At 42.3% G+C, this 22687-nt stretch overlaps 1 protein-coding gene across 1 annotated transcript; it reads right to left on the bottom strand.

The window, feature by feature from the left end:
* Positions 1-13937: 13937 nt before the first annotated feature.
* LOC110725315 (nitrate reductase [NADH]) lies at positions 13938-20018 on the bottom strand. The gene is made up of 4 exons (XM_021904806.1): positions 18806-20018; positions 18427-18567; positions 17336-17568; positions 13938-15838 (listed from the first exon to the last, which is right to left on the bottom strand). Exons 1-4 carry the CDS (start codon positions 19851-19853, stop codon positions 14516-14518), a joined length of 2745 nt encoding a protein of 914 aa, XP_021760498.1. The 5' UTR covers positions 19854-20018; the 3' UTR covers positions 13938-14515.
* Between the last annotated feature and the right edge of the window lie 2669 nt (positions 20019-22687).

Raw genomic sequence — 22687 nt, 5'->3', positions numbered from 1 at the left:
CTCACAGGTGGCACGTGACTGGTCACGTGTTACCTGTGACAGGTATCGCCCTGTAACAGGCGACGGCCTGCTACAGGTGTCACTCGGCGAGAGGCCGAGAGATTCTCCCGCCAAAATTTTGAATTCTGGAAGTGACCCTTCGCCTATATAAAGGAGTGTTGACTTCGGTCATTTTCACACTTGAAAACTTTGTGAGAGAACATTCGGACCCCTGAACTTGCTCTGACATTTTGGACCCTTTCTGCCTACCGCCTGCTCTGACAAGCCGAATGCAAAGGATTTTCAGAACTTCATCAATCGTCACTCGTTCAGGTAACCGTCGGTTCTCTTACTCTTAATTTTCTCTTTACTTTATTCTTTTTTGAAATGGCACCACGGAAGCACACGACACGACCTAGGTTAGTGATCAGCCGGTCACCGGGGACGGCTGAATCTAGGACTAGGAGTGCCGCCTGCCCTTTTCTGGACCCATCTTTGCCCTTTATACAAAGTCCGACTGTATCTGTGTCTATGCAGAGCATGATGGCCAGAACAAAAAAGACTGCCAGGATCTCAAACTCAGACGGCTCCTCCCACAGGGTGCCGATTAGTGAAACATCTGACCAGGCACCAGATGTGGAAGTGAAACAAAGCGGCTTGAAAGCCGGCAATTCTGAGGGAGGAGTCAAAGTGACCCCTTCCCATTTTACAGTTGACAATTCTACATTCTCTCCTGCTCCTTTTAAAGGAGAGGAGGCGGGCCCCTTCGGGAGAGGGGAGGAGTCGTCCTCTTCGGACTCGTCAGAGGACGATTCCGAGTCTAGCTCTTCTGGCCATGCTTCTCTGGACACAGAAGAGAAAAACAGTCGCCTACAAGAGGCGAGGCTTTCTCACGCAGTTGAGAAGGGGGACGATTGGGCGGAGCCATCCGCCTCTCACCGAGAGCAAAATACCCCCTACTACTGCACAATACCTCGGGGCCGGATCACAGCCATGCAAGAGAAAGTGGAGAGCTTTATCGCAAACCACACAATGGGCCCCGAATTTTTAGTGTTCGTGCCGGATCCAGAAGACACAGTCGTCTGGCCGGCTGGTACCAGTTATGATGGCGCCTGCTTTGGCTGCTACGAGGCGGCCATCAAGGCTGGGCTGCGCTTCCCACTACATCCGGTTGTTCAGCGGATCTTGGATGGGTATGAGTTGGGGTTATGACAGTTAGCCCCGAACTCCTGGGTCAACGTACTCGGCTATGTGGCCGGGTGCGAACTGCACGGGGTGGAGCCGAACTTCGAGGCTTTCGCCCACATGAACTACCTCAGGCGGACCCCTAAGGCAGGCGGTACCGGCTGGTATTAATTGACGAGCCACAGGGGCTACCTCATGACGAGAGGTAAAGCAAACAAATGGAAGGACTGGCGGAGCACCTTCCTTATCATTGAGAGTTCAGACACAGAGCTGAACAAGCGCTTCAACAGGTGGAACACGAATCCGCCCCTTCTTGCAGGCGGCCGCAGCATGCCGCCTGTTCCCCCCCAAGGCTAAGAAAGAGATCCTAGATAAAGGACTCTTCAAAGTAGAGTCGAAGGTGAACTCTACTTCAGGGGTACGAGAGCAAGTACCCCTGCACTGCGTCCCGAGCTTCAAATGGCTCTACGACGAGTACTTTTTGGCCGCCTGTGGCCTCAGCAGTTGGTGCTCAAGAGGTAGCCGGCCTATCGAATACTCTGTTGTTCCGTGCATTTCTTGTTATGACTTTTATTAACTTTGCTATTTGTTTTCGCAGCGGACGCCATGAGCAAAATTACCGCCTCCAAGACTGCGGCGGCCATGTTGCGGGCCTCCATCATGCAACAGTCTTCAACCGACTCCCCCAACAAGGGGGCACCCTTGGTGGGCTTCGAACCTTTCACCCTCTTTTTGGAGTTGTGTTTATGCATATACTGACTCTTTTCTTCTTTTTTAGACGGGCGCTCCAAGAGCTTCTTCTTCCCAACAGCCGGACCCCAAGGCCCGGAGGACGACTGTTGCGAGCTCTCCTGGTTCTTCCAGGAAACATGCGGCGACTGAGAAACAGCCGACCACTTCTTCTAAAACTCCAGCTGGGCCACCTAGAAGTATGAAATTGTCCTTGTAAATTTTAGACTTGCTCCCTCCTTTACTAGATCTAATCCGTTTGTTTATGCTTGATGCAGCCAGCCCTCAGGAGCCTGACTTGGTCGAAGTGGCCAAGTCTATGATCAAGGCCGTACCTCCAGCTGAAAGGGAGGCGGTCAGGGGTGTCGGCACCCTTGACCTAGACGGGATTGCAGGGGTCCTTGCTGAGGTATACTTAGCATATTTTTGAGTATTTGAATTCCAGGACGCCTGTTTTCTTTTTTGTTTGGAAACTGATGCATGTTCCCCTTTTTACTTAGGCCCTACTCCGAGTGAACGGCCTTCGCAAGCCGCTTGACCGGAAGAAAAAAGAGGTAAAGGCTGCAAAAGCTATGGCCGCCTCTGACTGTGATAAGGCAATGTTTCAAATTGCCCAAAATGAAGTTCTGACAATTGATATTCTTTATTATCAGGCGCAGGCTACCGCCTCTATCCGGGCTCAGTTAGAGGCGGCCCAGAAGAGGAATAGCGAGCTGGAGGCAACCATCAACAACCTCAAGACCGAGCTGAGACCTCTTCACTTAAAGATGTCCTCATACGAAACCTTGGAGAAATCCTTGGCGAGCGTAAAGGAACGCCTGGTGACTCAGGAGAAGAGTCTTACTCAGGAGCTCTCGGAAAAGGCCGATCAAGAAAAGAAAGAGCTGGTCCGGGAGATGATGGAAGACTCTGCTCAAATCCAGCGCATGACTTGGGGCCGCCTCTTCCCCAATGCCGACTTTGCTTCCTGGGAAAAAACGTACCGCCAGTGTTCTGATAGATATAATCAAGAGATCCTGGCGGCTGCTGAGGAAGAGGCGTTGGAGGAGGAGGAGCAGCCGGTAGTGGCGCTTGTGCCGCTTGGGGGTAATGCGTCGAAGAAGGATGCAGCTGAAGCCGAGTCCAGCAAAAAGAGTGCTGACCAGGCGGCAGCTGCTAATATTGAAGATCTGCCCCCTTCATAAGCTTTATGTCTTCTTTCCCCGGCCTGCGTGCCATTTGTTTGTATTTACCCGGCCAGGGGGACGGGGCTCTGAATATTTTGCCTGTCTTTAAAGACCGGCTTCCTTTTAATGAATATTTTTGTTTTGCTTCAAATTTGTTTAAGTATTGAATATTCTGATATCCAATTGTACACTATACCGACTGTTTTACATAGCCGATAGTTGCAGACAGGTACGGATAGTTAGTCACGCCGCCTATGCCCCTGGACGACTGGTTGTCTGTTTCCAGGCTAGACGATCAGTCGGCCATTTATCCAATCGGTATTCGAACCATTTTAAAGACTGGATCCCCTTTAGGCAGGCGGTCCTGTCATTTGTAAAATTAACCAAGTAGGAAAGTGGTTTTCTACTTGTCATGTTTTTAGGCTAGAGACTTTAGGCCGTCTAGGCCGACTGTTCCCCGCCATATTTAATCTAGTGTGAACAGGTGCTGTATGAACACCTTTTTAGTTTCATACTAAATTTTTAAGGAGTGACCAAGTAAACATGATTGTTACCTAGTCGCCAAGTAACTGAGTAGTAGAGGTATCAAGCGGTGGGTACCGGTTGTTCCCCTTTATTCGCCAATGTTTGTTGGCTTTTAACTCATAGGTTGTTAACCTAGCAGGAGTAGTGGTTGAGAGCCCCTGTTTGCTAAAAACAGGCGAACGACTCATACCTTTTAGGCTCCATACTAAGTTTGAGAGAGTGACTATGAGTTAACTTTGGTGTTACTCAGTCGCCGTCACTCCTGCTTGAGTAGTAAAGGTACCAGGCGGCGGAGGCCGGCTGAACCTTTTTATTCGCCAATGTTTGTTGGCTATTAACTCAAGAGGTACCCCCTGCATTTATCCCAAGTAATACAGGCGGTCATCTGACTCAGATGTCAACTGCTACCACTGGTTTGGTTAGTGATAGAGTTATCCTTGTCTCAAAAACGGCTACGTGGTTGCCCTTGGGGACAGTCGTATAGGTGCCGTGTAATTAGTTTATAGAGCAATGTTCCACCCAAAAGGGAGCTGCTCTCTGCGACGAATTTCATCCGGAGGGATGCCGCCGGACGCCTGCTATGATGTTGGGACAGGTCGTATTAGTTTTGAAGATTGGATCAGTTGGCTTGGCGCCTGGTCTGATCATTCGGCTTGTGGCCTTGGTTAGTTCTTGGTGAACGTAGGTGCTAAGTAAGAGGATGGTAGCCTCCTGTTCAGGCACAGGGTCGGCCAGGCCCTGATCATTTTTAGCTAAGTATAAGGGGGGTGGCTGTGTGCTTTGGAACCAGTCGGCCCTCTTCTATGGAGAGTAGCCGACTATATATCCAGACGGCATGCCCCTATGGTGATAGAGTAAAATATTCAATGGAGAGTAGCCGACTGTAAAGGTACAGGCGACATGCCCCTCTGAAGATAGAGTAAAATACTCAATGGAGAGTAGCCGACTGTAAAGGTACAGACGGCATGCCCCTCTGATGATAAAGTGAAATACTCAATGGAGAGTAGGCGACTGTAAATGTATAGGCGGCCTGCCCCTCTTAAGTAAGAATAAAAATTAAACATGGAGAGTAGCCGACTGTTTTTCAGTAGGCATGCCCCTCTTAAGTAAAAATGAAAACTGAGTATGGAGAGTAGCCGACTGTTTGTTAGTAGGCGTGCCCCTCTTAGTACAAAATTGAATATTAAGTATGCAAACTTTTATTAAGTAGCCCTTGACTATTTATATCATTCAAAAGAAATATTTCTTAAGATTATCTACATTCCAAGTTCGAGGCAACGGTTGGCCGTCTGGTGTTTCCAGACGGTAGGTACCGTCCCTGACCTCTTCACAGATTCGGTAGGGTCCTTCCCAGTTGGGAGTTAGTTTGCCAGACTCATTAGCCCTTCCAACTGCTTCCATTTTTCTAAGTACAAAGTCCCCCACTTTGAGTGGACGCCTGTGTACTTTTTTGTTGTATGATCTAGTCATTCTCAGGCGGTAAATTTCATGGCGCAAGACAACATTTCCCCTCCTTTCAGGAAGTGAGTCTAATGCTAGGCGCATGGCTTCCCAGTTTGCCTCTTCGTCTCGAAGAGTCGGCTCGTAGTGTTCTATTGGAAGAACAGCTTCCGCACCATAAGTTAGGAGGAATGGAGTTTCTCCAGTCGCCCCTTTTTCAGTCGTCCTGATGGCCCAGAGAACATGTGGTAATTCATCCGCCCATAGGCCGCCTGCTCGTTCAATCTTTTTCTTGAGACCGTCTGAGATGATTTTATTAAAGGCTTCTACCTGGCCGTTTTCTTGTGGACGGCCGACAGATGCAAAGTAGTGTGCAATTCCTTGGTCACCCAACCAGCTTTTGAGAACAGGCGTCTCAAATTGGGGACCATTATCAAAAACCATAGACATGGGAACCCTGAACCAAGTGATGACATTTTTCCAAATGAATGAAATTACATCCTTCGTCTTGATTCCCTTTACAGCCTCCGCCTCTACCCATTTAGTGAAGTAGTCAACGGCAACAAGTATGTACCTCCTTCCGCCTGTAGCAGGCGTATATGGACCCAGAATATCCATGCCCCACTTAGCAAACGGTAGTGGGCTATGAATGGTAGTGAGGTCAGTAGCCGGACGGTGAATTAGCTTGCCAAACCTTTGGCACTTGTCACATTTTTTCACCATCTCCATTGCATCTGCTTCTAAAGTAGGCCAAAAGTAGCCCTGCCGCCTTGCCCGTTGAGCAAGCGTCCTACCGTCTATATGGGAAGCACAGTAACCAGAGTGAAGATCGTCTAGTATCTCTCGTCCCTTTTATGGAGTAACACACTTTAAGAAGGGTTGAAGGTACCCCCTTTTGTGAAGTTCTCCCTTTATTATTTCAAAACTGGTTGCTCGTTTTTTCAGTGCTGCCGCCTGTTGATGATCATCCGGCAGGGTACCGTTTGTCAGATATGCCCTGATTGGATCCATCCAGGTTGAGCTTCTGTCTAGGATTCCAATAGGGTCTTCCTCGATGCTTCTCTTCTCCATTACTTCCCAAAAAACAGTTCGAGGAGTATCACAGGAGGCGGATGATGCTAATTTTGAAAGTGCATCTGCCTGGTTGTTTTCTGATCTCGGCACTTGGGTCAAATGGAAATCCTCAAGGGAGCCGACTGCTTGTCGGACCACCTGTAAATACTTGATCATGGCCGGATGGGTTGCTTCGTATTCGCCATTGTACTGACTCACTATCAATTGTGAATCGGAACAAGCGTCTATTTTTCTTGCCCCTGCCGCCTTGCACATGCGGATTCCGGCTAGTAAAGCTTCATATTCTGCCTCATTGTTTGAGGCCTAAAAACTGAAGCGTAGAGCATACTCGTACCTATCGCCCTCTGGCGACTGACATATGACGCCTGCTCCACAACCATTTGAAGTAGAGCTTCCGTCCACATATACCTTCCAGACTTGGTCTGGAACTTGAGAGTCAGGAGGACGAGTCATTTCAACAATAAAGTCAGCAAAGGCTTGCCCCTTCACTGCTTTTCTAGGCTCGAAGGTAACTTCGAGGCTCTGTATTTCTATGGCCCATTTGATCATTCGGCCTGACGACTCCATGATGGTCAGTGGCCGCTTGATAGGTTGGTCTGTATACACGACGACTGCATGTGCCAAAAAGTAGGGCTTCAATTTTTTAACAGCCATGAAGAGTGCAAGACCAAATTTCTCCACTAAGGGATACCTCAACTCGGCATTTTTCAGTACGTGACTGACAAAGTAGACCGGGAGCTGACAGCCGTCTCTTTCAGCAAGGAGAACAGCGCTTAACGCATGATCAGAGACGACCAGGTACATGTAGAGTACTTCTTTGGGCAAAGGGCTGACCAGCCTCGGCAAGGAATGCAAGTGAACTTTCAATTTCACTTTCAACCTTGCCTTTTTCTTAATTGCCTGGAAAAAGTATAGGCATTTGTCGCCTGATCGGCTTAGAAATCTTCCCAAGGCCGCCAGACAACCTGTTAACTTCTGAACCTCTCGGATGGTACAAGGCGACTGCATGTCAATGACCGCCTGCACCTTCTCAGGGTTCGCCTTTATTCCTCTGTGATTGATAAGGAATCCGAGAAATTTCCCAGACTCAACTCCAAAGAAACATTTCCTGGGATTGAGCATGACATGGTGCCGCCTGAGTGTGGCGAATGTTTCTCGGTGGTCCGACAGATGATCTTTCTGAAGTTTAGACTTGACAATCATATCATCAATATATGCCTCGACATTTCTCCCAATCTGATCAAAGAACACAGTGTTTATCATTCGCTGGAAAGTGGTCGGGGCATTCTTAAGACCAAACGGCATGACCGTGTAACAGTATAACCCCTGATCAATGACGAAGGCCGTCTTCTCCTGATCTTTCTTCCATAAAGGAATTTGATGGAAACCAGAGTAGGCGTCCATAAAGCTCATCAAAGCATGGCCGGCTGTTGAGTCGACCAGGTTATCAATTTTAGGCAGAGGGTAAATGTCTTTGGGGCATGCCTTGTTTAAGTCTGTGTAGTCTACACACATTCGCCAGGTGCCATTCGGCTTTTTAACAAGCACCACATTTGCAACCCAATCTGGGAAGTAACATTGCCGAATGAACCCTGCATCAAGTAATTTTTTAACTTCGGCGGCTGCCGCCTGACTTCTTTCTTCGCCATGGTTCCGCTTCTTCTGCCGTACCGGCTTATTTTTTGGATCCACGGCCAGTTTATGTACCGCCAGATCAGGACTAATGCCTGGAATTTCATGGACTTCGAATGCAAAGATGTCCTTGTATTCTTTCAATAGTTTGTGAAAGTCGTCACCCAGGTCCCTTAGAGCAGTCGTCCCAACCTTGATTGTTCTGTCAGGACGCGAGTCATCTAAGATCAGGTCCGTATGCTCACCAGCTGGCTGAGGGCGGAATTCATCCGACCGCTCCTCTGCCAATGATTGCTATTTGCTGTCTTTTCTTGCGGCCCCAGTCTGGGATGCCTTTCTCTTCTTGCCGCCTGCTTCTTGAACAGGCGCACTCTCCTTGACATTGTCAAGGTCTATTTTTCCACCTCTCGACCCAGTGGCCATAACAGTGGGCTTGACATCCGAGAGATAGCACTCTCGGGCCATCCTCTGATCTCCCCTTAGGGACCCGACTGTTCCATTATCCCTCTCAAACTTGAGCAACATAAGAGATGGGATTATAACAGCCTTGGAATTATTCAGGGTTGGTCGTCCCAGAATCATGTTGTAGGCCGAGAGTTCTTCTACTACCAGGAACCGGACTACCATGTGTCGTCCTTCCCTTTTTTCGCCCAGGCGGATGGGTAAATCCACTCGTCCCACTGGGTGGACGACTCCTCCTCCAAACCCTACTAAAGGGTGGGATGCCGGATGTATGCAATCAGTCTGATATTTTAGCTTCGACAGACATTTGCTACTGATGAGATCTGAGGAGCTTCCGGTATCCATGAGGATTCGGCCAACTCTCTGGTTGGCCACTTTACATTCAATAACGATAGGGTCGTCATGCGGCCCTCTTACCCCTCCTAGATCTTCTTCAGTGATGATAATCTCAGGAAATGAATATTTGGAGGGCCGTTCTTGGTGAACGGAATTTACATCTAACCGTCTGATATTGTCTTTGTTGCCCCTAATAGTGGGGCCGCCTCCTGAGAAGCCGCCTGCAATGGTGTAGACGACTGCATCATCTGTATCGGAGCTGTCGGCATGTTGATTCTTTTTGGTCGACCGCTTTTTCGAGGAAGTGTTCCCCGTAGATTTCTTGACATAAGTGTCAAGGTCACCTTGCTCGGCCAGGCGGTCCAGATACCGCATGAGAGTGATGCATTCATTGGTGTGATGACCAACATCTTCATGATAATCACAGAATTTTTCTTGGTTCCGATTGTTTGCAGAACCCTTCATGGGGACCGGCTTCTCAATTGAGATCCGTCCCTTGATTTCCTTTAGGATAAATTGGTTATCCTTGTTAAACGCATACTTTGGGGAGTATGGTTTGAATTCTTTTTTCTTCTTCTGGGCCGGCTGTTTAGAGGAATCAGCCGCCCAGACCTCTTTTCTCTTCTCATCTTTGTTTGACGACTGTTTCTGTTGTCCTTCTCTTTTGTCGGACCTTCTCCCGTCTGACTGTTTTACCGTACTACAAAGATCAGACGCCTGTATATAGGCTTCCGCTTCAATCAAGGCCTCTTGAAGAGTCGCCACCCTCTTTCGGACCAAATCAAATTTGAAGGCCGACCCGTCTTTGAGACCTCTGAAAAAGTCAGTATAGGCTACTTCATCCGGTAACCCTTGAATCTGTATTCTCATCAGGTTAAACCGCCTGATGTAAGAACGAAGCCCCTCCTTCTCGCCCTGCTGAATTGTTCCTAAATCAAGGGTCGTCTTCTTCGCAGGGATGTTCATGGCGAAGTTGGAGGTGAATAAGTAAGCAAGCGTCTTGAAGTTATTTACACAACCAGTCGGCAGGTTGCCGAACCATTGTTGTGCGATTCCTTTGAGAGTCGCTGGGAAACACTTGCACTAAGTGGGATCATCCAACCCTTGAAGGTACATCAGGTTGGTGAATGCCATCAGATGGTCTTCTGGGTTAGTAGTGCCGTCATAGGCACCTACTAATACATTTTTCACTTTGGCCGGCTGAGCGGCTTCAGTAATTTCCTTGGAGAAGGCCGACGGCTGTTCACCAAGTCTAAGCAACCGTAGCTGCCAGTCCATAGGTTGGACATTTTTTGCTGCATGTCCACCAAACGGAGGTGGCTGTAAAAAATATTGTTGTTGCGGTACAAACGGTAAGTTTGGTACCGCCTGGTCGCTATGAAAGCCGGACTGACGGGAGGTGCCGCCTGACTGACCCTCATGATACGACTGAGTATGCCTCATCGAGGTATTTTGCAGACTGTCTTGGAAGTTTGAAGTAGAGGCCGACTCTGACAATCGGTCACTCTTCTTCTGCTCTAGCAGTAGCCGAGCGTCTGTGTATGTTTTCCTCGACCCGTCCGCCTGAATATGACGAACAGGTTTCCTATTTCCTGGAGTAGGAAAACGGTATTTTGAGAAATCAAGGGCAGGTGGCTCCCACTTCCTAGATTTAGGATGAGGGGTCGCCTCTCGCCCTTGAACTGGCTTCCTCTTCCGTGAAGTGGAGGGTTTCTTAGCCGACTGCTCCTTGTCCAGAGCAGGCGGCTTCTTGTTGATCAACTCTTGAATTTCTCCCTTGAAGTCCCTCATGAAGGTCATGAGTTCGTCCCTTGTGATGGGAGCAGACCCATCAGTCGGCTGCTGCCGAACAGGCGGTGCGCCTGCTGGCTCGCTTCCAGTTTGAAGATGTTCCCGTTCCCTCCTTTCGGTATGACGGGTACGTCGGGCCCTTAGGGTCCCGTCTGAAGCTGTGTGAGCTTCAACTTCAAATTCATTCTCAGTATCGCGGTCCGACTGAACTAGAGGATCGTCCAGGGGACGTCTCTCTTCAGGAGCCGGTACAAACGTGGGTGCCATCTCAGAAGTACTCTCCCCACAGACGACGCCAAAATGTTTCGGGGTTTTCTGATGTCCTGCGGGAGAGTTACAATTCCGAGACTGGAACCGGACGCCTGTACCTGCAAAACAACGGAGACTCCTTGTGGTGGGAGCTCCGCCTCCAACGGTCAAGTTAGTACTTGATTAAGGAGTAATTAATGCGGAAATTAAAGTGATTGGGTCTCTCTAGGTGAGAGTGTTTAATGTGTGTAATCTGCGTTTTTTTGCGTCCTCTCCCTTAATGAGAATTAAGGGAGGTATTTATAACCTCGGGAAACGTGCCAATCTAGGTTTAGGTTAACCTTGGGCTGATTGGGCTTCCCTCGGAAGTTGGGCCTAGGTGACCGGCTTCTCCATTAGGCATGGAGTATGCCACGTGTCATGACATAATAAGTCCAGGGTGGACGAATAAGCGTGTGCCACGTGACAAGCCCTGAGAGGTCCAACTGGGGGACACTTGGCAGGACCTGATTGGCCCACGTGGCGCATTCCGATTAGTGGGAGCAAAATCCTCTAATCAGTAGCCAGCTTCCCATTGTTGTATTCTATTTTGCATGTTGTCGATCAATTACTTTTTTGAAATCCCTTTTCAAAGGATAATAAGAGCTAAAAAAGACTCCCAAGTAATGTCCGAGCAATGAATTTGGTGTCATGTTAAATTGGGCTGCAAAGCTTGGACGTCGCGTATTTTCAATTTGTCAGGAAAAAATAATTGAGGACTTGTGAAAATTAACAAGTTGCCCTGACATACTACAAAATTCATCAAGTATCCCTTTTAGGTTATTGCAGGCAGAAGAAGTGGCTTTACAGAGGACAAGACTATCATCTGCAAAAAGAAGACAAGGAATATTAAAAGACCGAGGTGTAATTTTAAAGCCTATTCTAGATTTGCGATTCTTACTTTCTAGAGATAATTTCCTTATAAGAACCTCCATGCAAAATATAAAAAGACAAGGTGATAAGGGGTCACCTTGTCTTAAACCTCTTGTGGGCTTAAACCATTCGGTAGTCTCACCGTTTATCTTAAGTGAATAAGAAACTTTGGTCACGCACTCGCGGATCTAGTGGATCCACTTGGAGGGAAAGCCAAAGGCTGAAAGGGCTTCCCATAAAAAGTCTCATTCAATCCTGTCATATGCTTTCTTCATGTCTAACTTTAGAGCACACTAACCTGTTTTATTTTTCAATATATGGAAAGTATTCAAGATTTCTTGAACTATATAAGGATATTGTCATGAATAGAGCAATGAGGTGTAACAAGCCAATTAAGTACCATTATATTATATTGATGTGGGTTAATTAAATTAGCTACACTAGAGAGGTAATCATGTAGATTACGTCTCAATTATTATCTCATCTCAAACCAACCATCTCCACCTTCGATTGTGACTCCTTGATATTCCTCATACACAATTTTTATATGAGAAGATACTGCAAGAAATTTAATACGAGTTGGAGATGAAAGAAATGATGACCACTAATTAATTAATAAAGTCGTTCTTAATTTATTACACAAAATTGATTGTCATTTGTCTGCTTCACAAAATACGAGTACAAATTATTGACAACCAATGAATTTATATATTTTCTGACATATTTACACTTATATTTAATTTGAAAAGGACATGCTAAATTATTTAGGGAGCATCGTCCTCCTTTTCTCCTCTAATTATGAATTGATAACATTATTACGGAGTAGCAATTTAGCATAGCTGACATAGTTGACTATGATATAGTAAGTGCTTACTTGTAAATTAGGATTACAACCCATTTATATACCAGATAAATTGTGTTGGTTCGTTCGTAGAGGACAATTCAATTCAATGAATATCTAACATATTGTGTACAACATATCTGTGTACTTATTAATGAACTTACTTGTATATGATATTCGATATAAACTTGAACGAGTACTATGCAAACTCTTTATGACTGTTTAAGTGTCCTTGCACCAAAAAGTTACTTTAGAAATTTTTAAATCGTTGAATTATTCCACTAAATTAGGATTGCACATGTGTAATGATAATATATTTCATTATTAACTACTTATATTAAGATATTGAGAGAATTTACTCGTTAAAAAGAGTATTGAGTGAATTTAGTATCTATGTGAAAATTGGAAATAAAGAAAAAAAAAATTGTTAGAAGTATTATTCTAAATTTGATAACTTTAAGTTATTCTATTTTTAAGATCAATGTTAAAAAAAGTTTGTTTGATGTTATTCAGTTAAAATGTATACTTTAAAAAACAAGATTGTTAAGATCATGACTTGTGAAATATGACTTTATTTGAATCAAGTTTTAAGATTCCTGATTTTGTTTTGTTTACCACGCTACTATACATATATGTGTAGTTTCATTTGAGATCGCTTCTGAGTCTAAGATTATGCTCTCTAATAGTTTACATATGTTAATCTGTACATACGACTTAAAACAAGAGATAAGTAAGCTCCAAAAGTGTACAAGTAAAATAAGGAATCATAGAATATTCAATCTCATTAGTCAAGTCACAGGCCTTGGATGTAGAAATTAAAAAATTGAAGGTCAATCTAATTATGTACGTACGTAAATCACTTCGAAGGATTGAAGTAGAAGTAAACATTCTTGATTGGTTTTGAGCTTTGGTACCTTCCGTCATTATATTAATTGTACGGCATGGACTTCCGTATAAAACAATACTCTAATTTTTTTAATTACTAGTATGTATGAATGACTTTCTTTGGTAATGCATGGTTTATAGTATTCTATCAACTTAATACCTTGTTTATGTTGTTGTCTGTATTATGTATGTCACTCTTTTGTCTTTTTCTTGCGAGGAAGTTAGTCGTACTCGTACCAATCAAACCCTAAGCTTGACACAAGCAGAAGAATAGCTAGCAATTTCAATCAATGGTGAAACTATTTTCGATTTTACATAGCAATTTGCATCCAAGTCCCAATAAGAGATTGCATACTTTGGCGTTGGCAATGTTCCATTATGCCGGTTATTGCCGGCCAACCTTGCATCCCACTTAAAACTCAGTCAATGTAAGCATCTTCTCAATACGAGTATGTCCTATTTTATTTGATTAGACCCAGAATTTGACCAAAATACTCATTTTTTTGGTTAATGGGGTAATTATGGAGCAACGAATATTATTACGAGTACCCAACAACGAATATTAATTTTTTTGGTCTAGCTTAGTGAATATTGTTCACTAAGCTAGACCAACAGTCAAAACAATGATTTTCACGATTCACTCAATTGAAGTTGTTTGATAAAGCTTTTTAGCAAAGAAGGTTAAATAAATTAAATCTCTAACTAATGAAGAAAAAAAAATTCACGAAGCATTTATACAAGAATTTACTGCCCATTTATTGCGGGGCAAAGACAAATAATAGTACAATATGGTTTGGAGATTACAGAGTAGTAATCTCCCATACACAGACACCGTACCACAAAGTGGGAAAAAAAAAAAAAAAAAAAGACACATTGCCTACTTACTTGACTTTCTTCCATCTACTTCATCCTCCATAAACCAATTTTCCAAAAGAAAAAAACACTTCTCGACAAACAATCTAATGGAGCGCTTATATGTACAAAAAATTAGGGAAAAAAAAAAAAAAAAAAACAGAAGTACATGCTCCACAAATTACATTACATATTTAGAATATAATGTTCATATACTCAATGTAATAGAATTCTACTATACATCCGAAGGTACACCCGCTACAGCGTGTGCATAACACAGGCTTTACATGCATCATGTGCCGGCGAGTGAATAATATATATATATGCGCACATTGCATCACATACGTCGGCGCCCAATACGCAAGTACCAAATGTTCGGGCATACAATTAATGTCCGATCGAATGTATAGTAAATGATCTTCCCATTTACTGTACTAAAACTTCTCAAAAGCTAAGCTTAAAAGATCAACAACTGTTCCTTAATATCATAACCCATCTTATCCAAATTGGGTTGAACTGCAAACTGGATCATAGGAGGAGGCCCACACGTGAGAGCCAAGACATCATCCCCAACTGCCGGCACGTGATCTCTGAGAATGGACTCAGTTATAAATCCGGTGTCGTATTGCCAACCTTCACTTCCCTTCTCAACAACATACCATACTTTGACTCTATCTCTAAATTCATCAGCCCATTTATCAAGCTCTTCTCGAAGCAATATGTCCTCCTCTGCACGATTAGCATACACAACATGCATCTCAGTCTCATCCTCGGGGTCCTTCAGAATAGCCTGCATCACCTGATAAATCGGAGTTATACCGGTCCCGCCTGCAATCATCGCCAGCTTCTTTGCATACTTGGCCTTTCCATGGACCGTGAAGTTCCCCTTACCGAGGTACTCAATGTGGCCCAATGGACCCTTCACCTCAACAAATGAGCCCAACTCCAAGGATTCTAGATGCTGAGACATGACTCCACCGTTAGGGAACCTCGGGTGTTGATCCTTGAAGTAAATCTTGACCACTAAATCAAAGTACCCGATCTCATCCACGGTGCTAGAAGGGGTGTAGGCTCTCATACAAAGCTTATCCTCCACGTTAGCACACAAAAAGATGTGCTTGCCTACAGGTAATCCAAGCACCTGGTCCTGAGATGGTAACCCAAACCGAAACCTTCTTACGTCATGCGAAAGCGAAACTTTCTCGATAAGTTTGCATGATATCTTAACCCTTGGGTTCAATGCCACGTTCCTAAGTGGGGCTGCTTCAGTGATTGGTGCCAAATTGGAGTAGCTGGTCGAACCATGCATTGAGTTACCTGGTGAGGAGGAGTCAGAAGAATAACCTGTTGAGATCAATTCACCTATTCTAAAGTCCTCTAGGAGCCTCTTAGCTTTGTCTGAATGTATGGCATCGAACTCCTCCGTGCAGTCGGTTCCGGCATTGATCAGGATGCTGTCTGACCCACCAGGGTGATCCTTCAGGAACCGGGTGGCATCGTACACGTGTCCGTGGACAACAATCCAAGCTGAATCAGCTGAGTTGTGTTTTTTCACCTCAGACATTGAGTACATTTTTGAGGTTGTGTTCATAAATGGGGTGGATGCTGTCCTCTTCAGTGTAGGTCCAGAATCAGAGAGCTCTAGATGTCGTTCCCTAGCCATCCACCCGCCCGACTTGTTGCCGGGTTGGGTCGGGTGTTCGAACACGATACCGATTTCTCCCTTGTGAGGCTTGCACACATTAGTCTTAACTCGGAACCAGCAGTTGTTCATCATTCCCTACATTCACGTACCAAAGTGGACAACAATTAGATAAAAATAATATACATATTGAACATGATTTTGTGAAGTCATGCAAAGATTTTAACAACTTGATTATTTTAGAGGTTTGTTAGCAATATTATTAGATTCAATCAAAGTTAAAATAATTGTACGCTTTATTCCAAGGTTAGAGGGGAAAAAGGGTGGAGAGGTCAAAGATGCAATGTTTTTTTATATATCAAGTGACATGCCAGTCAATATTCTACAGCTATAGCACAAATAGTAGGAATAACGACAAAATTTTCTAATTAAAACTATTCAGCTTATGATTATTATTCACTAATCACTTTCAAGCCATAAAACGGCTAAATTAAAGTAACGGAGCCATTTTTATAAGAATAATATTGACCCTACGCCACTTGCAGAGGAAAAGGGTGGAGGAGAATGAAAAGATGAAAATGAAAGGAAAAGATACATCCCCTTTAAATATGTGCCAAGCCATTTATTTAATACTTAATATATTGTTTAATCTTTCAAATTAGTAATAATCAAGATATTAAGAGAGACGGCCCACTGGTTTATTTTAACATGTGAAGCCAATTCCTTCTTGGCTTAGTCGGCTAAAAGTACGAAATTTTCCACCACTTTCGGAAGTGCTAATTAAGAGATTGGAATCAAGTGTGAGAGGCTCCACCAATTATTGATGGTGCTCAAATATATTAGATACTTCTTATACTAATGTGGTAAAAAAAAAAAAAAAAAAAAAAAACTATTACACTCACATTCTCACCCCTCTAGTGAAAAGAAAGGAATTAGGTTTTTTAATCGGCGAATATAACTCTCTGCCAATAAGACTCTCGGCCAAACTCGTTTAATTTTATCATCAGTGATTAAAAAAACACAATACTGTGTCATCTCAGTTAAAAATTTCTACATAAATGCAGCTGGCTCACAAGTGGACTACTAGTTGTTACACAATGTAAAAATCTGAGGACTAAACTAATTAATACCAGTATGCATATAGCATATTCTATTATTATCTGAGGACTACTAATTAATAACAGTATGCAAATAGTATATTTTTTTAATAGAATTTATGAGGTTTATCTATGTTACAACTTACTTACAAGTTGAAGCAGAAAGGTCAGAGAAGGAATCAAGATACGAGTATTAGCTACGCAACAGAGAGAGGGTAGGGCCAAAAACACAAGCAAACAAATCAACCCTCTTCACAGTTCACCCGTAGGAATTAGGAAAGGCCACTTTTTTGACTTAACATGCACAAGAAAAGGCTCTTTTTATAGGCCCCTCAATTTTTTTAAGGACTACCTTACCAACAATCACTGCCATCTCATGTGAAAATTTTACAGCTTAATGACCATCTTATTATATATCTGTTACTAATCAGGCGCGTCCCAATAATTATATCTATTTAATATTATCCGGACCACTTAACCAATAACATGCCAAGTATAAGAAAATGGTAAAGTACTAGAACTGGAATAGAGTTTTTACCATGACATTCCAAATGAGCTTCTCGGGTTGGGTGTTGAGACTTTCATCCCAAGCACGGACTGAAATCTCTTTAGCTCCGAGCAAGTCAAGTACTTCAACCTCTAGCGACCAGAAACACCAACACCAGTATTTACCATATTTGCTTGGCTTCTCCTGGTGGTCCAGTTCACATACTTCCCATGTTTCACCTCCGTCCATTGTCACTTCCACTCGGGTCACCTTCCTTCCTCCTCCTATTCCAATTTTACGATAACGGTAAATTTAGAACATCTCAAAAATTGAAAAAGTAACACAGTCAAAGTAAAAAACATAATTTAGTTTTAGACCAACGATCCTAAACATAGTAGAGGTACATGACCTTTCGATGGGACGAAATTGCAATAATAATACTTTGTATTACTATTACAACCTCTTTCAATTAGCGGCTAGTGGTATTTGGAGGGTCGAAAAAATCCAAAAAGCTCAAGCAATTCCATTTTCTCAACTGGAGGATATCATAATCCCCTAGTCCCACAAAGGCACAGATCACAATCTTGACTTTTATTTTATAACTTTTGTACTTTTAAAAGGGCAAAATAATACTATTAACAAATCAACTACAATTAGTCTTTTATTCAAACAACTAGGATTATTATTTTAATTTGAATACTATGTTATACAAATGATAGAGTGACGTAATCAAATTTATACAATCAACTTTCTTCCAAGGTCGTGGCAATTGACTTTTTGAATGAGGCATTTTAGATTCCTCCCCTGGTTTTTTTTTTCCGGGGATTCCCTGCTCTAATAACGTGTCTTTAGTCCCTAGCTCAATTTTAATCTGTCATTTTCATTCACATAATCACATACCATCCTTTTTACTTTTCTTTTTTTAGCAATAATATTGTAATATTATGTAGTGATATTCAATATTTACATTTACTTATTCGGCAGACACTCTTTCATCACACCAAATTAGTATAATCACCATTTGTGTTATAGAATGTGTACTATGTTGTTAAAAGATGACAACCTATTTTAAGTTACATCCTAAACTTTTTTGTAACACAATAACAAGACGAGAAACAAAGCGAAAAGGCTAAAAAACATACCAGAATAGGCGTAACCCCTGATTGTGTAAGGGCGCTGGGTAGTCCACGCGTTGATCGGCAAGATTTCCTCGTGACAAGGTGTTGTTATAACCGAGTTAACGTTGAGCTCATTTATGATGTACTCCGGTTTGTACCACCATGCTGCAATTTCAATTTATTAGCAATACTCCAAAACAATAATCGCAAGTGAAAACATAGATACTTTATCATCATCATCATCCATGACATATATCAGTTTTTGATCTATTTATTGCACCTATCACATTTATTAGATTTAGATAAACATGGAATGGAATACTATAAGATCACATTATTATTATTATTATAAAAAAAAAAAAAAAAAAATATGTGTATAGTATATTAGACTATTAGTACGTACCTTCAGAATTTGCAAGTTCAGCATCAACATGAGAAGGAAGCACTCTGTTGTCTTTGTAATGGTAGTAATTATCTGACTCCGCAGTAGTCACAATAATCCTCTTCAACCATTTCACCATTCGCCCGCCAATGAACCCGGGAATGATCATCCGAACGGGAAACCCGTGATCGGGGCTAAGTTTCTCACCATTTTGCATGTAGGCTAGGATAATGTCACGAGCAGGATCCATGGCAAACTCTCTTTTGACACTAGTCCCGTACTTTGACCCTCCGCCTCCAGGAAGGTCCTCGGCGCCCTCAAAACATACATTGAGGGCGCCTTTCATACAACTCATGATCCCACACCGCTTTAACACATCGCGGAGTGGGACACCACGCCATACCGAGGTCGATATGGCTGCTGAACCCCAATTAAACCCTATAGATTGTTTGGTCATGTTTTGTTCCTTCCTTCGATTCCCTGCGCACACTAGTGACACAGGGAACTCCCGGCTCTGGAAGTCATTAACCAACTGGTCCATTGTGAGCTTGACCGGGCGCTTCACGAGCCCAGTCACCTCAATGGTCCAGTCCTCCCACTTAGCGTTGGGGACCGGACCATGGTTCCGCACGTAATGAAGCGGAGCCGGGGTAAGAAACCCGTGGTGCATTAAACGGGTCAATGGTGGCTCCGAATTGAAGGGGTGCTTCCCTGTAAGGCGGATCATTGAAGGATTCCTCTCAATCCATTGATCCGCCGTCCCCTCATCGCGGGTGTCCACGGTAGACGGCTCTAATTCGCTGTTACCTTTCTTGATCAACTCTTTCCAGACGTTGATCTCATTTTCGTCATCATCATCCTCACTATCGCTATAATAGCGATTATTACTACCACTATTATTACTATTATCAATCAATTTTATTTCGGCAGGTTTATTAAAAGAATTTGGAGAGCTATTAAAATTGTAACCCCGAACCGGTGAGTCGGAACGGTGGTGGGTGGTAAATGGGGACCGAACGACGCCGTTCATGGCCGCCGGATTATATTGGCGATCGACAGAAGCCGCCATAGCTTAAAGGAAGAAAATGTAGGGATTTTTGGAATTTAAATGGAAAAAAAAAAAAAAAAGGAAGAAGAAGAAGAAGACTAATTGTCTTCCTGTGTATTTTCTGTGCTGATTCTAATTTACCTATGTTTTTATGGTTTTGTGTTTCACTGGAAAAGAAATGGGCTTTGGGGTGCATGTATATATATAGGGGTGAAGGGGGTTCCTATTCATGATATTTAATGATATTTTATAAAAAACACATACACTACAAATTTTATATTGTGAGCCCACTATATTACAACAAAATCTCAACTCATGGCCATAGTGCAACCAATTACAACTCATGGTCTCAAATTTAAGTAGAAGAGATATACCAAAAACTCACCCGTCAATTCAGTCGTTTAACATTTACATCCAATAAAATTGATTCGACTTATATTATTCGACTTATTACATTTATTCTAGTTGTTCTCATATGGATAATTTAGTATTAATTTTAATCAAAATGGTCTTGATCTGACATGTACCAACATGCAGATTGGTCTCACTCAATTAAGCTAAACTGTAATCAAAAGACTCAATGTATTAAATTAGACCATCACCACATCTGTTCTAAACTACCTAAATGTAGACTATTTTCGGTTGAGCTCATTGGTTATATGTCACATGATATTAGTTTAGAGTAAGGGAGATCGAAACAAATTAGTAGATGTTAATTTTGGTAATCCTTATTATAAATTTTAACAATCATAAAATAAATGCTTGATTGAAATATACATGCATGCATGAAAAGGCATATAAGTGGTAAAATAAAAATAACTAAATAAAAATAAAAAGGCCGAGCCTAATTTTAGAAATTAGTTGAGCTTTTCTAGGCATGAAAAATTAGTAGAGTTAAAATATTCCAAGCGTACTTCGTATATATAGAGGGGGAGGGGTGGGGAGCATTTGCAAACAATAGTATGAATTCAAGGTATAATTATCTTATGGTGCGTGTTATTATATTGGTGATCTTTGCCAAGAGCCTTGCTGAATGCAATGCCCGAGATTTTATTGTAGGTCTACCTCTTAGAAGAAATTGAGACACAAATAATGGATCAAATGGTGCAATTAATTTAAAACAAATTGAGTAGAATAAAGTTAAGGTATATTGATCTGTACATACTTGCCTATTTTTGGTTTGATTTGAATAGGAGAATAAAATGGCTAAATGTAAGTTTCGGCAAGCAAAATCTTAAGCTAAATGCGAACCCTTCTTATGAAGCTAGTCTTGCTATTCAGTGTACTCGCTTCTGACACATCATTGACTAATATATGTACGAGTATCCGTTGCTATACAAGTATACAACATAGATGAAAACTGAGAAGTATTGCATTTACCAAATAATCATTCTTCATTATTGTGATTGACTCCAATTCAAGGTAATAAGACACACGCTTTGAAGTAGTGATTAATTTAATCAAAGCAACTAATTAAAAGTGGTGTCAACAGAGGATCAGCAATACATTAAAAAATTTGAAGTAATTAAATTATATTAAGGTCATATGATGAACAGCTTGAGTGTAGAGTTTGTATGTAATTGAAGGTTGCATGGGGCAGCTTCTGTCGTGGTCCCATACATAAATATAAACGCACTTACGTACCTACTTACATACAAATTAAACCAGCTGCGGTATGCTGTTATGTCACGTTGTTTTGACTTGTAAAAATAACCCTAAAAAAAAGGTTAAAAAGAAAAAAACGTGCATATTATACGAGCAGACATTCAAACTTTAGATGTATAAAAAGTGAAGCTAAAATGACTAATCAGCCCAGACATTAACTGCCCTTCGTTCGATCTACCTCTCCCTGTTGTTAACTTAATTGATAATCAGCCCGTTTTCTGTGTGGTCGATTGACACACACCAAAACACTAATCGAATAACCCCCGAACGAGTAACTGACTGAGTAACCCTTAACCGAGTAACCTTTGACCGAATAACCCCTGACCGACTGAGTAACCCCTGACCGATCAAGTAACCCCTGACCGAGTAATCCTTAACCGATCGAGTTAACCTTTGACCAAGTAATCCCTGACTGACCGAGTTTCCCCTGAATAAGTAACTTCGACCACACAGTGTGACCAGTCACATATAAAACTTTGTGATTGACAATTCCTTTATTAATTAGCTTCCATTTTCTTTCCTCTTTACGTAAAAAGAAGGCCAGCACATACACCACACGTACACTTAGCTTTAATTGTAATTTCAAAAGTATTACAAACTACATACACTATTTACTTTTATTAAGCTAAATTAAGTTTGCTTCAATTAATTTCTTGATTTCGTGAAGCAACTTATTACTTGGGGGCGCCTCTTGTCTCTGGTTTAGTGGTTTGCATTGACTTGTTTCATTTGTTTATATCTTAGTGCGTTTTCTTGTTCCTACCAATTTTGTACTTCGTATTTATGTATTGCTTGAATTAGGTCCATTAAATTCTTGTAGTACTCCGTATTATTGTTAAAGCCGTAAAAATATTTGGAATATTACCGATCTTATATTAGTACTACTATTCTTAATGTGGGCATCATAAGTCACATTTAATATGTTTAGTGACGGATCTTTGACCAGAAAATTAAAATAAGGGGGCTAAAAATATAATTAACCTTCATAAATCCACAACTCCACAAAGTCCTGTTACAATGAACAAGGTGTCATATTATGTGGTTCAGTTCAAAGCATGCATGCATTGATGCACACATCCACTTAATTACAATTAGCCCAAAGTCCTTTAGGTGGTGGTTATTTTATATCTTCGGTATTTAATGTGAACTAACTAACTCACATAATATGAGAAGGAGGCTTGGCTCAGTTG

This window comes from Chenopodium quinoa, unplaced genomic scaffold, assembly GCF_001683475.1.
Source record: "Chenopodium quinoa cultivar QQ74 unplaced genomic scaffold, ASM168347v1, whole genome shotgun sequence".
Taxonomy (NCBI): Eukaryota; Viridiplantae; Streptophyta; class Magnoliopsida; order Caryophyllales; family Amaranthaceae; genus Chenopodium; species Chenopodium quinoa.
This window is presented reverse-complemented; position numbering and strand designations above follow the sequence as displayed.

Bases quoted from the DNA above. Each gene is read 5' to 3' on its own strand.
- LOC110725315 (XM_021904806.1), bottom strand. From the start codon at position 19,853: ATGGCGGCTTCTGTCGATCGCCAATATAATCCGGCGGCCATGAACGGC. The intron at 17,569-18,426 runs GTATGTTTTTTA...AAATTGGAATAG, and splicing joins CAGGGGTTACGCCTATTCTG to GAGGAGGAAGGAAGGTGACC. The intron at 15,839-17,335 runs GTAAAAACTCTA...ACGTGAATGTAG, and splicing joins AGCTCATTTGGAATGTCATG to GGAATGATGAACAACTGCTG.